The 17,930-nt window shown below is 33.9% G+C and overlaps 2 protein-coding genes across 5 annotated transcripts in view; one reads left to right on the top strand and one right to left on the bottom strand.

Moving 5' to 3' along the window:
- Positions 1 to 64: 64 nt before the first annotated feature.
- LOC128166562 (3-phosphoinositide-dependent protein kinase 1-like) lies at positions 65 to 17,058 on the bottom strand. Of its 3 annotated transcripts, XM_052831824.1 has the most exons (15): positions 17,041 to 17,058; positions 16,830 to 16,947; positions 9,420 to 9,526; positions 9,053 to 9,095; positions 8,745 to 8,882; positions 7,569 to 7,713; positions 7,358 to 7,458; positions 6,590 to 6,680; positions 5,936 to 6,004; positions 5,339 to 5,615; positions 5,057 to 5,106; positions 4,605 to 4,719; positions 4,388 to 4,485; positions 3,346 to 3,400; positions 65 to 2,001 (listed from the first exon to the last, which is right to left on the bottom strand). In XM_052831824.1, exons 3-15 carry the CDS (start codon positions 9,513 to 9,515, stop codon positions 1,891 to 1,893), a joined length of 1,389 nt encoding a protein of 462 aa, XP_052687784.1. In that variant the 5' UTR covers positions 9,516 to 9,526; positions 16,830 to 16,947; positions 17,041 to 17,058; the 3' UTR covers positions 65 to 1,890. The 3 variants fall into 3 exon arrangements, with proteins under 3 accessions (XP_052687784.1, XP_052687783.1, XP_052687785.1); XM_052831823.1 differs by lacking the exon at positions 17,041 to 17,058 and having other exon boundaries at positions 16,830 to 16,965; XM_052831825.1 differs by lacking the exons at positions 16,830 to 16,947; positions 17,041 to 17,058 and adding an exon at positions 10,011 to 11,058.
- LOC128166561 (myocardin-related transcription factor B-like) overlaps positions 17,034 to 17,930 on the top strand; it is a 31,670-nt gene continuing 30,773 nt past the window's right edge. The window contains exon 1 of one of the 2 annotated variants that reach the window (XM_052831819.1): positions 17,034 to 17,147. The gene's annotated coding sequence lies outside the window, so the exon portion shown is untranslated. Of the gene's footprint in view, positions 17,183 to 17,930 lie in introns of both variants that reach the window. The other variant, XM_052831818.1, reaches the window with a different exon arrangement.

Raw genomic sequence — 17,930 nt, 5'->3', positions numbered from 1 at the left:
TTAATAATACTGATATCTAGAAGAGTTCTGTAACCATAATCCTCAGAGGAATGACATGTAAACAAACATCTAATAACAATTTATTTGTTAGAGGAAATAAGTTCAGTATATTCATACATGTACATATATAATATCACAGTTTAAATATTAATTGAAACAAGTCGATAAATTCTTTTTTGTTGTTGAAAAATTCAATAAATAATGCAGTAAGATACAGTGTAACTGTTATTAGTTCTAGGAAGCTCTCTAACACACAGTTCACAGAAACTCTAATGATGTAGAACATCCACCAATCATGCAACGGCTTCACTCAGTCAGTATTGGTTTGTTGGAATCAACAGTGCACCTCCCATTCTGTGAATCATGATCAATCTTCGACAATTCTGAAGAAGTTTCTATAAATACTGCTTAATCAAAGACTGATCATTAAATCTGTGATCACAATCCATGCTAACAATTTAGATCTCTACATGACATAACTCTGTTATCATGACAAAATTAATACAAAACCATTTAAGCTCAATGAAATAAACACAATACCCCACTTTGAATCTTTGGAATAAAGCTATATACAAAATTTATTATCCTTGATGCGGTTTCTCCAGTTTTTACACTCTTTTTAATTATTATTTCTTTCATATCAGGGAATGCACAATAAATATTTTTTTTCTTTTCAAGCAAACTTGATTCCTTTGAAAGCAGAATAATTTTTTCTTTTAAAAAACAAGATCATGGAAATATTTGTAAAGACTGTAAATACATGTGTACACATGAACATGCATCCATTATCAACGTTTTTCATGCATAGCAGAAAAACATAACATCTCGCACAATTTGACAAGAAATAAAGGACTGAATACCCATCATTCAACATAATGTAATTCTGTACAATTAACCAAACATATCATTCCATTCATTCTACACAAGTTCCAGCATCCTAAACTGTTTATATGTATAGAATGTTTAATTATTAATTTTCATGAAATATCATTATAACCAAATGTTTTTCTACAGAAAGTTTGGGTATATTGTTGTTATCTTGTTTCAATGATACTGGAAGGCTGTTGTCCTGTGATACTGGAAGGCTGTTGTCCTGATCTTTGTACATCAGTAGGACCAACCTTTTTCAGATACGTATCAGATAATGGTCCTGCACCATATAGAAGCATAAAAAAACTGCACACAGGGGCAGACCAATCTCCCAATAGGACAATTCAGTTTTACAGGAAGAGTAAATTAAACAATTCATGTAGTACAATGTATGACAATTTTCCATATGAATTTGCTGGGACATAAATAAATAATATTCAATATCGCTGCAAATTCCCTATAGGGTTGGTTATATTGAAGTTTTGATGTGCATTACATGTATAGGAACACAACATTCCCAACCCGTAATCCTTGGGAGAATGGTCATATTCATGGTATTTTAAAAAGTTGCATTGACTTTTAACAAGCTTTCCGAAGTTCATTAGTACTTTATATTGATCAATAAATAAATGATAGACATATGTAATTCATGCATATATTAAAAACAACTACCCCAGCATTTCTTAACACAGTCACTCGAATCTCTGATAAAAATCTACAGGAAAACTCAATACCCTGGAATGAGTATATTTGTCCTCATTGGGGAGAAAGTATCTGTCTGGCTCCTAGTTGTTTGGCTACAGGGGACTGCTACAGGTCTACAGATGGAGGACTGCTGCAGGTCCACTCTTTGTGTCTTGTGTCCCACACTACACTCCTCCCACACACTGAGGGGGCACTTGTTGGCAGTGGTCAGTTCTTGGGACATATCAATTACAATATCCGGATAAAACACATCCAATGAAATAACTTGTCAATATAAACCACGTCCTCTTGCGAGTGGCTGGATTAATCCGTCAATCACTTCTTGTTGTTTCTGTTGCCATAGTATTGCTGCCACACCTCTGAGATTTTGGCGACCCATTCCTCAGATCGAGACTCTCGGTCCTCCAGATAGTACGTACGATTTGGCTGTAATCAACAAATGCTTATTCAGTAATAAATTACTTTAATACATGTACTATAGAGCAGGATAAGCTCATTTTAATAACATACATGTATGAACTAATATTTAACTCATTAAGGAGATAGATACATGAATCTCATTTAAAGTTAAACTTCTCAAAAAATTAGCATTTCTATCTAAAAGTCTGAGATAAAATTCTTTTGTAAAAGATGTATAGTGCCTTTTCCCATTATTTCACCTACACCTGTGTTTGGATGGAAAGTACCTTTTACTAAAAATAGCTTCAGGTACCTAGCTGTCGCAATATGATTTTCGAAACCTGGATATATACACTGTACTGATTTTATAATGGTGTCTGTAACAACTGATTTGTCATAAATTAGGGAAACTCTGTGTATAATAGTAGTCGATATTCTGAACCATGATAAGTTCAAGCAAAATACAATGGATCTAAGTGTAAATAGAGTACATGTGTTAAAGAAGAGATCTATATATATATTGGGTGTGCTCATACTCAGACTGAATTAAACAAGATTATTTTTTTTTTTAAAAACCAGAAGAATAGATACATGTAACTTAACCTCTCTATTCTGTTCATGTTTTCATTTAAGTGTTTTACTACTTAGTGGATTCCATCCAGCGACCACAAAATCAAAAAGACCTCCTCGTTACCACTAGGCCACGCATCAAACATTTTCAGCAGATGCATTTTCAATATATATGGCTATACACATGATTGTATTAGAAAAGGCACTAATTGAAATATTTGTCTAATTTTTCAGTACGAAGACCACGTTAAACCAAAACTAATTCAATGTAAACATGTACTACAATTCCTGTAGAACTTAATTTTAATCGGATGTCTTTGGTTTAGAGTGGTTCAAATAGTCAAATATCCAATTGTTTTATCCTATACTACTTTACTATATATCCCTAACAAAACCTGAATATTTTAATGATGTCATGTAAGATAATTAACACTATTAGAGCATGGTGATTGTGTAATTTGCATTTCTTTGAATATATTTAAACCAAATATTGTATAATATCGAAAATGTCTGATGTTTGCAAAAGGCTATATTTTAGGCCAAATCGTATATTAAGTGCGCTATACCTCTTCATGCACATATATATATAAATAATTTTCTACATATAAAAAAGTGCTTTAACTTTATATCACAATTCGATCGAGTATGCATTTGAATAAATTTTTGCAGCACAGCTTGTTTTGGACTCGATGAGTAACTGAAAGGATCTATTAACTTCATGCGCACAATTTTTAATATCAATATTTGAGAGATTGAAAAAATTAAAACACTATAAATATCAGGTAAATTAAATATATTTACCGTATGAACAAAAAAGGTTTTAAAATTCTTTGCTTCTGGTCTCAATTCTTCTGACCTATGAAAAGATTCAATTCACATATAGAAATCAACTTTTTCATTAAATATATATAAGTTGTCAAGTTTTTTATCAATAATGAAAATCTATTCAATTCATTTTGTTTTCAACAATATATGAAAATTTATGAACAGCTCAGAATAAAACATTCCTGGACACCATACCGTGGTATTGTATCTGGTATGGTGGTATTGTATCTCTTTAAGGTGGAATGCTACACCAAATTTTTTTTTTTAAGGATCGCTAGAGTTTGATTTCTCAAATTTTTACAAATATTGCTAATTTTCAAAAAGTGAACCACACCGATCAAAATTAAACCGATCCCGACTCAAATGATGGAAAATTTAAATACCGGGTAAATACCAATTTTGCCTGAAAATATGGATATTTTGTTGTTATAAGATTTGTAAATTTCCTAAACAATAATATTGTACTAAAATGGTTTCTTAGCTGCAAATTAGGAAAATGTTGAATTTAGTTCTTCTGCAATTAAGATCGAAATCAATTCGTTTTTAATCGAGATTGTTCATATTTTGAAAATAATCAATAATTTAAAAAAATTTGCCATTTTGATTCAATTTATTTTTTAAAAATGATTGTTTTATATTTTTCTCGAAAACATAGTTCTATATACAAGATTTTATCCATAGGTTTGATGGATATGAAGAAAAAATGTTCTTTATTTTCGTAAATAACTTTGATAAAAAAAAAAAATAAAATGTCTTATTGACATTACCGACATTATCTATTAGATATTTTATCATTTGCCACTTTCTCATTAAAAAAATAAAAAAAATTCTTGTAAAATAAATGAGAGTATATTTTCTTCGTTAAACAACAGAGTCATGTTTCTAAAATGATACTCTAACAATCCTTAAAAGAAAATTTTGGTGCAGCATTCCACCTTGAAACCTGGTGAGCTGAATCAAATGTCAAATCAAAGTATTTGTCCTTTAAGGATCTGGTAAACTTAATTAAACGCCTTACCATGGTATTTGTCCTTTTAAGACCTGGTTAACTGGATCCACATAGTACAAGTGGGGTCCCTCCGTTAATAGCAACATTCTTTTGCGGGCAAATAGTCCCTACACAGAACAAACAGAACTCCCAGATAATTCACAGAATATCTGTCTAATTCATCAGTATAACATTTCATTTCATTTTGACTATGTTTTTTGATAATATTTCTGACATGGCTGATTACCTTGCGTTTGTCAACGAATCCTTGCTTCAGAATCAGGTTGTTCTCCACAAACTTGTGGTATTTATTCGTCTGTTTCTGGTCATCCAGTCGTTTCTTTCTCTCATCATCAGTTATTCTGTAAAGCATAACCAAATGAAAATCTACCTTGTTTGAACCAATGCAATAATGTCAGTAGAAACTAGATATCATTGAGTAAGTGACCATCTCTAATGGCCTGCTTTAAATACCTATAAGAGATTACTGACAATGAAGATGATTTTCACTTGTGACGTTGCACTTTAACAGCATTCAATGTTTGTGACGTCATAAAAAATCTCATCATTCAACCTTTCAATACCCTGTGTGTGTTACAGTGTTATGCCTGCAGTAGCTTTACGCACACTTAACATGCAAAAAATATGTGGAATGTATATATTTTCATTTTACATTTTTATTTTATTTTTCTTACTCACACTGTTTGAGTTATTATTTCCACCATTCTTGCATCATCAAACCCAGGCTGCTATAAAAACAAATTATTAAATCAGATATACTGTAAAAAGTAAATAGAGTTCATTACCTACAGCAGATGTTCCCTTGTTTGCTGGAGAATCCTTATAGCAAACTTTACATCAGCAATCAAAAAACATTATGCAAGCAAAATACAGTACCTTAACTTTGTGATAATAAGAGTATATTAACTTATAAATTAAGCAACAGAAAATCATTAAAAGAGAGTGGAACATTTAACACACCCTGTAATTGCTCCAGATATTTTCTGGGTTTGTAGAGGTAGCAGGAAGAAAGGGAATGAGGGGAGGGGGTTTTTGCTCGTGAATATGTTCAAAGTCAATTCCCTCATAAAACGGATGGGATTTTAGTTTCTCAAATCCGCCCATCTCCTCACAACCCAATCGCTGCTCTGGATCCAGCACCAAGAGTTTTTCCACCAAGTCCTGTGCAACTACACTAAATCCATCCGGAAACTCATACTCCAATTTGGTTATTTTTTGGAATATCTGATATTCATGTCTGAATGGAAAAGAAAAAGAATAAATTATCTTATTTTACCAGTTGTGTTGTATACATGATAGAAATTGTCTTGCCAAAAAAAGGACATTGTAAAGAGCAAGACATTTTTTAACTTTGTCTTTTTCAAAAATTGAGGAAACTGCCATTGTTTTTGTCAGAAATGATTCATTCATTTGTATTTTGATTGCCAAGTGTGGCAGAAATTGAACATGGGTTACTTATTTCACTAAAATGTATAGACTGTATATCATTTCCTTATTGATTGACTTCGTCATTGACACGATATAGTAAGAGTGTCAGAAGACTACAGAAATACTAACCCTCCTCTGAACGGGGGCAGTCCAGACATCAGTTGATACACAATACAACCTAATGCCCACAGGTCTGAACTGTTAAAAACAAACCATGAAAGATCAACATTTTACATTGTAAAAATGGCTTAAAGGCTCTATTCAAAGCTTTTTAAAACAAATATTAGATGAAACTAAGACTGTGCTAATGCTCTGCTAAAGGGACCCTTGCCGAGTGTAATGTTACACTGTTCAAGTAATACATGTATTACCATTCGCCAAGACTAGTGTTTATGAGATAAGTGTCCTATAATTGGAGTGGTAGCCCTTACCTGTAGTAAGCCTTACCTGTAGTAGCCCTTACCTGTAGTAAGCCTTACCTGTGGTAAGCCTTACCTGTGGTAAGCCTTACCTGTAGTAGCCCTTACCTGTAGTAAGCCTTACCTGTAGTAAGCCTTACCTGTAGTAGCCCTTACCTGTAGTAAGCCTTACCTGTGGTAAGCCTTACCTGTAGTAGCCCTTACCTGTAGTAAGCCTTACCTGTAGTAAGCCTTACCTGTAGTAGCCCTTACCTGTAGTAAGCCTTACCTGTGGTAAGCCTTACCTGTAGTAGCCCTTACCTGTAGTAAGCCTTACCTGTAGTAAGCCTTACCTGTAGTAGCCCTTACCTGTAGTAGCCCTTACCTGTAGTAAGCCTTTTTACTTGTAAGGATCTCTGGAGACACATACTGAGCTGTGCCTACAAAGGAAGTGGTCCGCCCACTGACGGGGGCTTCTGTAAAACAAACAAAACATATAACTACCGTTTACATTGTAATAATACCAGGTATTACAAAACCCAGAGCATGATTAGATCATTAGAAATTTTTTATGTAAAGATATACCTGTAGAATGTAATTTGTGATAAACAATGTGATAAAGTAATTGAATTTGTATTGACATAGAAATGCAATAAAGCCTTTTAATGAATACAAACAAATTGGGGTGGCAAATTGTGCTGATCATTTTAACAATGTTATAAATGTAATGTACTGTAATGACACCATGAAATGGTTATGAAACTTCAAATATTTACATTTGCAAATACATTTCCTTATATGAACCTATAGAATAGAGAAAACGTTCAATTCTGTATGAACTTTTTTGTGACGTCACAATATTCATAGCACGCGCTTATCGCTTGTTGCTTGGATTATTTTAAACATAAAATCTCGGTAATAATAACAGTTCTGAAATATTTGTCTTTTTCAAACGTAAATATAAGTAACAGCAATGTTAAAAAGTTCACCGGGATATGAAGCTGGTTGGTACGTTATTAAATCTACTGAGAAGCCCTTAGGGCTTCAAAGGATTTGATAACGTGACCAACCAAGTTCATATCCCGGTGAACTTTTTAAATTGCTGTTTATTTCTTAAATGATGTTCTGTGTTGTTAATAGAAACTGTCCCAACCTTCTTCTCCTTTGACATCCTTCAGGATCTTAGCACTGCCAAAGTCGGTTATCTGTATGTGCATTTCATCATTAAGAAGAATGTTCTCTGGTTTTAAATCTCTGAAATGTTGGAACAAAAAAATAAAACTGACAGTGTGAACTTGCTAAATTACTGCATGAAACACTAGTACAAGAATAAAGGTTTGGAATGATGAGACATTTGCACTAACCTGTGTATGATTCCTTTGGAGTGTAGGTATTCTAATGCTGCAACAATCTCTGCTGTGTACCACTTTGTGCATGGTTCATCAAAAGAGGACAACCTGTGGATGTAATCCAATAGCTCTCCTCTCCTTGCATAACTCAACACAAAATCTACCGGAAGAAGATTGTAAGGAACTTTAAATTTTTTATAGACATTCTACAATAAGTATACATACGTAAGGCACACATTTTTACAGGTGTAAGATTTATACAGGTGACTTTTTTTACTGCTTGCAAGGTTATTGATGTACTTTGAATTCTCTACCAGTTTCAAATACCTATTTTTAAAAATTCCCTCCTGGGTCACAACAGAACAACCTTTCCACTGCAAGTTATATGTACTGATTATACATTGTTCGAGCCAGACACGAGCCAGATTTGGACTGACAATGTTGTGTCAGACATGAGCTAGCTTTGGATTTGTAAGGTTTTGTCAGACATGAGTTTTGTTTTAACTAATAAGACTGTGTCAGACTTGAGCTTGGCTTGGGTGCTAAGACAGATATGGTTGTGTCCGACACTGGTTTGGACTGAAATAGTTTTGTCAGACATAAGCCTGGTTTGTTTTGATTAGGTTGTGCCAAACTGTCAGACACGAGCCTGATTTGGACTGATAAGGCTGTGTCAAATATAAGCCTAGCTTTGACTGATCAGGTTATGTCAGACACGAGCCTGATTTGGACTTATAAGGTCGTGTCAGATATGAGCATGGCTTAGCCTAGTACAGATGTGTCAGACATGAGCCTGGTTTGGACCGATAAAATTGTGTCAGACATGAGCCCGCTTGGACTGATGAGGCTGTGTCAGACATGAGTCTGTTTTTTTACTAATTAGGTTGTGTCAGACATGAGCCTGGTTTGGACTGATATGGTTGTGTCAGACACAAGTCTGGTTTGGACTTATAAGGTTGTGCCAGAAATGAGCATGGCTTGGACTGATAAAATTGGTTCAGACATGAGCCGGCTTGGACTGATCAGGTTGTGTCAAACATGAGTCTGGTTTTCATTAATAACCGGTAGGTTGTATCAGACAAGAGCCTGGTTTGAACTTGATAAGGTTGTGTCAGACATGAGTCTGGTTTGGACTGATAAGATTATGTCAGACATGAGTCTTGTTTAGCCTGAGGCGGAGTGGTATCTTACAGAGTCTGTCTGTGTCCTGGAAGGTGTAGAAGAGACGGATGAAGAAGGGGTGGTTCAGCTTCATCAATACCTCCTTCTCCCTCATCACATACTGCGTCTTCCTCTCCCGCATGATGTGTCGCTTCTCCAGCACCTTGACTACAATTTATATACATGTAACACAATATATTTACAAAATATATTGTAAAACAAAAACATGCTCCTGTATAGTGTTAAGAACAGGATGATAATAAATAACATGAATTCTGATTTATTTACCACAACAATTCTTATTAAGTTTGCATTCACTCCATTTGATGACTACTTACTGGCATATTCTGTACTGCTATCTACTTCTTTTGCCAAATATACCTAAAAAATATCAAAAGGTAATAAATAAAATAATCTATAAGTTCTGCAAATATTTTGAGAAAACATTATAATGTACCGGTATGTCTAATTCTGAAAGCAGTATATCGAGAGACCTATGAACTACATGTACACAATCCATGGCCATCCAACACAAAAAATAGCATAAAGTAGCACCATATAAAATAGTGATGGGACACTAAGTCTACAGACAGATGGACAGGAGCAGCACCCACACAGTCTACTCTCTACTCACTGTAAGGGAAGTCCTGCAAAAAGTTTAACAAGTTGTTATAATATTGATTAGACAGAACACCTAAGACTTACTGTTGAGTAAGATCCTTCACCGATGACTTTTCCAAATATGAAGTCATTCGGGGTCTTCTTGACGTTTTTCTTGCTGTCTCCTCCGTCAACCGACATCCTCAATCAGTCTGTAAAAAACATCACCACAAAACCACCATCAATGATTGAACTTCTCACAGTGCCTTAATACGCCTCACACATTAACTACCAGCATACAAGATATGTTTCTTTTATGTTTGCTAATGCTGGTTATTGATTTTACAAACAGACCATTAATTTATAATGCAGAAAAACATTCAGCATTATTACTGTACAAGAGATTATTTAAAATAAAACATCTAAGGTATATGCAATATTTAGATAGATATTCATCTGACAAAACATCTTTTTTAAAACCAAGAAAGAATAGGACCTATTCTCATTGATACTTAAAAACAATCAATTATCACTATTACATAATCCATCAACCAAATGTTGATATCATGCTTATAATTACCAATATAAAAAGTAATGACCAAGGATTTATCAAAAATGTAAACAAACACCATTACAATCAATAATTTGTCTAAGACATTTCTCTCTACTTGACCAAGTCAAGTAATGTTTATCTACTTGGATCCAATAATTTGTTTGATGTTGGAAGATTCGGCAGCACACTTTGTCAAATCACAGAGCACCTTACAGCCTATCAGACTCCTCCTTCTACTACAAACACTTTAACAGCATAACTCCGTACTTCCTTATTTTTTTTCTTTATGCAAAATCTGTTTTAACCTGATTGTAACCAGATATCCTTATCAACATAAGTAAACACAGCCATGATATTTGTCATTGCTTCCTGTTTTGTGTTTGTAAATAATATTACTTTGATAAAACCCTAGAAGTGTACTTTTTCTTTTAAATACAAGTACCAGGTATACAATTTCTATTCTTACAAACTGTTTTTGTCAAAAACATCAAGTTGGGGTATATAGCAAATTTAGCATTTATCTCACTCTCTTATTTCATTTTCTAAAACTTTTTCATCACCAACATCCAAAACTCAGGGGAAAGTCACTGCACAATAGTTACATTGATTTAAGGTGGTATGGGACACCTCCATATTATGACATACTTCCGATTAAAATAAACAACAAAATCAAGTATAAATTCATAATTGTTCTTCTTTTCAAAAATTGTTACCTAACAGCATAGCGCAATGGGTTAGAGCATTTAGTACAAACCTGTAAGTCATGGGTTCAAATCCAGCTGGGGCTTTTATAATTTTTATCTTTCAAAAAAATTTTAAAAATAATTTTTGGACTTTTATCCTCATTAATATTGAAGGTGTCCTATACCTTAGCAGGCATAAATTCATTGTAAAAAAAAACCAAAAACCAATTTGCATAACAACATTTCAAGTGACTGAAACATGCTTTATAAAGCATGTTTAAAATTCTAACGATGGTTCAAATATTTGACCCTGTATTAATCATTTCCTTTCTTTTGTTACATTAATGTGACTAATCTAGGAATTCCTGGGACATTTTAAGTATTTTCTTTCTGTACTTATCAGGGTTTTCCCATTCTTACTTTTTATGCTTTGTTATGTTTTTTAATGAATAAACTCAGTTCTAAGGAACAAAACCCAACAAATCAAATCAAGGAAATGTTGAACACTAGTGGGACAAGTGTCTGATATTCTATTTAATTGAGATGTTTTTCTAAAATTAAACAAGATATCTGTGAGCCAATGCTCACTAGTGATACCCCCGCTCTGATGTGAATATGCAAAATAAGCAAAGTCGACATTTAACAGAAAGCTGGCATCCAATTGGTACAGAAATATATCCAACAATATGGCATGCTTAAACAAATAGTGTGTTAAAATTTCAAGCATCTGCGATAAACAGCTGCTGAGAAATCTTAGAGGAAAATTTGTTTGAAAATTTTGGCTAAAATAAACAAAGTACTCATTTAACAGGAAGATGACGTCCAATTGGTACAAAAATATATCCCACAATATGGCATGCCTTAACAAACACTGTGTAAAAATTTCAAGCATCTCCGATAAATAGCTGCTGAGAAATCTTTGACGAAAATTTGTTTGAAAATTTTGGCAAAAAATAAACAAAGTCATTATTTAACAGGATGTTGACGTCCGATAGATACAAAAATATATCCCACGATATGGCATGCCTAAACAAATAGTGTGTTAAAATTTCAAGCAACTGCGAAAAATAGCTGCTGAGAAATCTTTGACAAAAATTTGTTTGAAAATTTTGGCTAAAAATAAACAAAGTCGTCATTTAACAGGAAGTTGACACCCGATTGGTACAGAAATATATCCCACGATATGGCATGCCTATACAAATACTGTGTAAAAATTTCAAGCATCTGCGATAAATAGTTGCTGAGAAATCTTTGACGAAAATTTGTTTGAAAATTTTGGTTAAAAAATAAGCAAAGTCGTCATTTAACAGGAAGTTGACGTCCGGTTGATACAAAAATATATCCCACAATATGGCATGCCTAAACAAATAGTGTGTTAAAATTTCAAGCATCTGCGATAAATAGCTGCTGAGAATTCTTTGACGGAAATTTGTTTGAAAATTTTGGCTAAAAATAAACGAAGTCGTCATTTAACAGGAAGTTGACGTTTGATTGGTACAAAAATACATCCCACGATATGGCATGCCTTAACAAACACTGTGTTAAAATTTCAAGCATCTGCGATAAACAGTTGCTGAGAAATCTTTGACGAAAATTTGTTTGAAAATTTTGGTTAAAAAATAAGCAAAGTCGTCATTTAACAGGAAGTTGACGTCCGATTGGTACAAAAATATATCCCACGATATGGCATGCCTTAACAAACACTGTGTTAAAATTTCAAGCATCTGCGATAAATAGTTGCTGAGATAAATGCGACAGAAATTTTTGTTACGGACGGACAGACAAACGGACAGACAGACAGACAGACAGACGGACAGACGGACGGACAGACAGACACACAAGGGTAAAACAGTATACCCCCTCTCCTTCGGAGCGGGGGTATAATAACATTACTATGCTAACCCAATGGCTTGGCCCATAATGGGATATAACAAATCAATATTTACTGTGTTACAGATAATGTAAACATCAAGTAAAAGTTATATTTTTTTCATTTGGTTTAATCACAATCAATACCGGTACTTAGTAGCAAGTAGTAAAACTCAGAGTTTTTCTTTTGAAAATGAGATCAAGAAGAGATGGAAAGTGTATAGTGTACACATCATAAATTTAATTTTAACCCACTTACTACATCACCAACATTCATCATTAATACTTGTCTAGATAACATACCAGTATAATGCAGCATGAAAGATCATATTTTAAGGCTATCTTCACAGACTGAAATGAGTTTACAGAGCAAACATTTGTTGGTGGCTGAGGGAGGGGAGGAAAGGGTGTAAGACTTTCATGTTACTTTCCTTTGTTGATATGTCAAAGAGGAACAAGAAAAAAATGAAGTCAGACGCAAACATTACTGTCTCTTTTGTGATGGTCAAATGCATTTGATCTCCAGCACCTGATAACTTAGTTGGTAAAGCACCTGACTAGAGATTCAGTGAGCCCTCCCATTTCGTTACTTTTGAGCCATCTCCAACCCTTTGAACTCAGAAAGGTTAACTCCTGCCAGAGAAAAGAACGGTTCAACCTGGGTTGTTCATCTGTGGGGCAGAAATGTGATGGTCAGACTGGTTCAAATACCGTAGCCAGATAGCTCATTGGGTAGAGCACCTGAATAATGATTCTGGGCGCCTGGGCCATTAGTCTGGTTCATTATTAATTCTCCTTTTATAAAAGTATCATTTAAACCTTCCACAAATTTCATTAGAAATTTATTATGCTTACATTGCCACATACTATAGCAACATCAAAAACATGTTTATCTTATACCGAGTGCAGTAAGAGGTGGATGAAACCTGCTTCACAAGCTTCACAAGGCTTAATGGTATTACATTGGCAGCAATTTTGCTCGACAAAGTTAACTCAATCAAGTCTAGTCCTTATTGACGTTACCGACCTTTGAGATTTTGGAAAAATTTCATTCGACATAAAAATTTGAAATTTAATAAGTATTAGATGAGAATAAAAAAATTATCAAGATCACCTTTCTACAGCTCAGATATTTCTCAAGACAAAACTTGTTTGACGTATGAAATATGACTTCATAATTGTAGCCTGAACATGCTACTATTAAATTTAACTATAGCCTACGATTTCATTCTCTTTTGAGAAGTGGACAGGCATAGCCTACATCCACGAAGTGGATCAGTTTACAATTTGAATAGGCAGGAGCATACAACTGTATGTTAATAAATCTCATTCTCTTATCTACAAAAATCAAACCAAAAAATCTGTGCTCGGTCCTATGGTCACAATGTTTATTGTTTTATAAAATCCAGTGACTGTTGTTAGCTTTGACCTCAGAAAGAGAAATAAATGAATCTTATTTGAGGATTCAGAAGGAAATCAAAGTTTACATATAGTGCAAAACTTCAATCGCCTAGAGGATAAATCAACTGGGTTTTTTTTCATAATAACAATAAAAACTGAAGCTATTTCTCTCCTGCCAGCATCATTTTTGTGAATCTGCCTTCACACAGCCTATTTCTTCAACGGGTCTTGAGAAGGGGTGCTGGTCACTTCGCCCCAAAACCAAAGCGCCCCAAGCACGAGCGCCTCAAATTTTTCTTGGTGCGCCCCAAGTACAATTCACGAGCGCCCCAAGTGTATGTCACGAGCGCCCCAAATCTTAAATTTTTTCACGTGTATGTCACGAGCGCCCCAAATGTTTTTTTTTTTCATGATTAAATTTTTTCACGTACTGTCGCCCCAAAGTAATAATTGGAATGTAATGAGCAAAATTTCCAAATGCTCCGAATGGTAAATCATGTCGTTGTTTTGGGTTTTTTTTATTTTGGTTTTTTTTATGACCGCCCCAAAATAAGTTTCGTTCTGAAATATTATGAATGTAAAATGACTTTTTTTCCAAGTGCTACACAAATTGCTTTTCTTGCTTGTTTTTTGTTTTTGTTTTTGTTTTTTTTGTTTTTGGTTTTTTTTTTGGTTTTTTTTAAGTTTCGCTGTCTATTATTATATTTCAAAATGTAGTTTTCGAGTCATAAGCTATTAAGGTTTTTTTTTTTTTTTTTTTTTTTTTTTAATTTCGGAGCTATACAAAAAATAAGAATGCTGATATAAAGCGATGACAAATATTTCCGTAAACTGTTTTTTTATACAAAGATCAAAGCATGAGCACTGAAATTGATATTCATCAAACAATATCAATCAAACAATATGACAATTATCTACCCAAATGACCTTCCAACGCCCCCCCCCCCCCCCCATTACGTCACATATTGTCAATCCAGGGTGTTGGGTGTTATTCCTTCGTTGACATTCGTACGATTGCAAGAAAAAGGTAAGTGAATATTCTCATTTATTTTCTCTCTCTACTTAACAAAACATTAATTTATTTATTTGATGTATATTTTTTTTAAAATTTATTTTAATTTTATTTAGCACGGTCATACTAATATGTAATTCTAGGAAACTTTTGCAACCAATTTAACAACAGAATCAATAATGTTCGGATCTTTAATATACCTGAGTTTACATTAACATTTTCCCCTGTTCGGTGAGGTTTCTTTAGTGGGGGGTGGGGGGGGGGGGGGTTGTAATATTGAATTACCGTAATATTTTAAGTTAACAAATGTTCATATATACAGATATAAACAGAATCTTTATATAAATGTTTCTTGGTGTTCACGCCAAATTAATGAATTTACAAATGAGGACAATTTGAAGAACCTACTACTATGCATACCTTTTAACATGATACTTATTACGAAATTCGAATCATAAGAACAAACTTAGATCATAATTTTCCGTGTAATTAGATTTTCTTGTTTAATAATAATTAATTTAATGAATATATGCCAATATTTGTAAACAGGTCTGTTTATTGCTTCCTTTATAAATATCACGTTTCCTTTTGGTGTGTTTTAGTTCATTATTGATATAGTTTCTACAAAATACCGAACACAATCATGTATACATACAATACACACAGTGATTACTAGTACATTGTGTACACACATCTAAGTGATCTAATCAAAGGGGTACGCGACGAAGCCAACGTCTCCCGTGTGTCTGGGTATGTTTTCTCCTGATACCGTGACAGGATACCCCCTCCCTTGACACCTTTTAATGTTTCCGAATATCCCCTTCTATTACATCATCGTCAGTTGTCTTCGGAAGCTAATAACACATACGGTATATGTAATACAAAATAAATAATGACACACCCGTCCCATTGGCCCTATATATCACTGCAAATACAATTATAACATATATAATACACATATTACGCATTGTTTTTTTTTTCTTATAAATAATGATTGACTGTAAATGTAAGCTTAAAAAACACATTTAGAGGTTTGCGCGGAAAATTTGAGAGTAGAAGAACAATTGTGTTGGATTATATCTGAAATTATTAAAAATTTCCTTCAAAAACAAGAATACTTTGTACAATTCAACAGAATTGGTGCGCTCGAAATAAAAAAAAATTGAGGTCTGTATTTTGGGGTGCTCGGAATAATAATGTGTAAGTTTAATGAGATTCCATCGAATATTAATGGGGACTAATATAAAAAACAATTTTGGGGCGCTCGTGAAATTAATCCAAACTTGGGGACTCACACACCAACGTTAATTTTAGTTCAAAATAGAATAATCTCATTTGGGGGGCGTTCGTGTAAATGATGCTTATTTAACGTAAAAGTGAGATTTTCCAACATACATTTTAAAGCAAAATCGGGTTTCAAATATTTATTACACATGTAGTTAAATATTAACTTTATAGCAACATAGAATGCTGATTTGAGAGCAAAGTTAAAAGTTATTTTGGGGCGCTCGTGGAAACGATCCCGATTTTAGTACAATATTGGAAAATCCAATTTTGGGGCGCTTGGGCAAATTATTCAAGACGTAAGGTGTAATGATACAACAAGATTCTATGCAGAAAGACATAATCAGGAAAACCATTTTGGGGCGCTCGTGAAAAAGATCCCGATTTTAGTACAATATTGGAAAATCCAATTTGGGGCGCTCGTGCATATTTTCCAAGACGTAAGGTATAATGATAATTTTACTTTGGGGCGCTCGTGAATACATTTGGGGCGCTCGTGAATACATTTGGGGCGCTCCAAAAAAAATTTGGGGCGCTCGTGCATGGGGCGCTTTGGCTTTGGGGCGATACGACAGTAACCCCTTGAGAAGTTAAGATGTCCCAATATTCTGCCGGTTTCAACATTACACAAAAATATGATTGGACATATATTTGAATCAAATAAACATGCATGTAGATTAAACACTTAGTAATTTTACAATAATTATTCTTACTTGGTGTGTTAATAACTTAATTCACGTTATCATCTCATTTTGTCCCTTTCGGTTTTCGGTTTTCAACTTTACTCTTTTAAACCGGAAGTTAGTCAATCTGAGGTACGCACAGAATAGCCTAGAACGAGAGATGTTAAATTACATACAAATCACTTGATATGTGTTCAACATAAGTTTTATTTTCCATTCAATTTAATTTGAATCTTTTTACCTTTCCTATATTATTTATCTTATTACGTCACTTGTCACATCCGGGATACCCGAATGGCGGCAGAAAAAAACACTTGCATTTCCGGGACTGGTTGAAAGTTGTAATAGGTGATTACTCAAGGCAGTTGACATTCAGTCATGATGTAAGCTAATGAATAAGAGGTTTTGTCAGCTAGAATTTATTTCTATTCTATATTTCTAACCGAACACTCGTAAGTAAGTGTCTGAAGAAAAGCAAACTTTTTTGGCAAGATAAAAAACATTGAATCATGATATGATAATAAGATTATACCCATATCATGAGAACATTGCACCCACCTAGTCTGTCATGTTTTAGAAATGTGTCATCCTCATTTTTTGTTTTTGTAAGCTCAATGAAAAGTAGTGGTGCTGAAATGCCAACCCATGCGTTTAATTAAATTATCTTATTCTCATATTAGCCTAATTCCATGCTACATGCTATAGACCCTGACCCGTTCATGGTAATGGCTGTTTTGCTTGTTTGCAGGGCAGATTGACAAACATTTTTGAAATATGGCGTAATGTCAATTGTTTAATCTACATCATTTAAATTAATTATCTATAGTAAAACTTTGCTAAAATATATCAATTTGCCCTACAGGAGAGCAGTACCACAGTTTAAAATCGTGAAAGGCTCTATTGTCTTCATAATAACTACTGAATCCTGTTTCAAAATCTAGATTCCTCTTTCTGGCTTTAATGGTTAGTTCCATGTGGAATGCAATTTTGTAGTCTTTGACACGATTACTTTCATTTAAAGTTATTGTAACTCAAGTCCTTGGCAAATTTTGGGACAGTCCCTTGCTAATGTAACTTAGTTCTGGATAATTGCCTGTAAGGCAAAACTTCAGTGGATATCCGAATGATAAT

Source organism: Crassostrea angulata, chromosome 10 (assembly GCF_025612915.1).
Source record: "Crassostrea angulata isolate pt1a10 chromosome 10, ASM2561291v2, whole genome shotgun sequence".
NCBI classification, from domain to species: domain Eukaryota; kingdom Metazoa; phylum Mollusca; class Bivalvia; order Ostreida; family Ostreidae; genus Magallana; species Magallana angulata.
This window is presented reverse-complemented; position numbering and strand designations above follow the sequence as displayed.

Excerpts from the sequence above, each read along its gene's own strand:
- LOC128166562 (XM_052831824.1), bottom strand. The coding sequence starts at position 9,515 with ATGTCGGTTGACGGAGGAGACAGCAAGAAAAACGTCAAGAAGACCCCG. Across the intron at positions 5,616-5,935 it reads CTGCCCCCGTTCAGAGGAGG|ACATGAATATCAGATATTCC; the intron begins GTTAGTATTTCT and ends TTTTCCATTCAG. Across the intron at positions 2,002-3,345 it reads AAACCTTTTTTGTTCATACG|CCAAATCGTACGTACTATCT; the intron begins GTAAATATATTT and ends TGTTGATTACAG.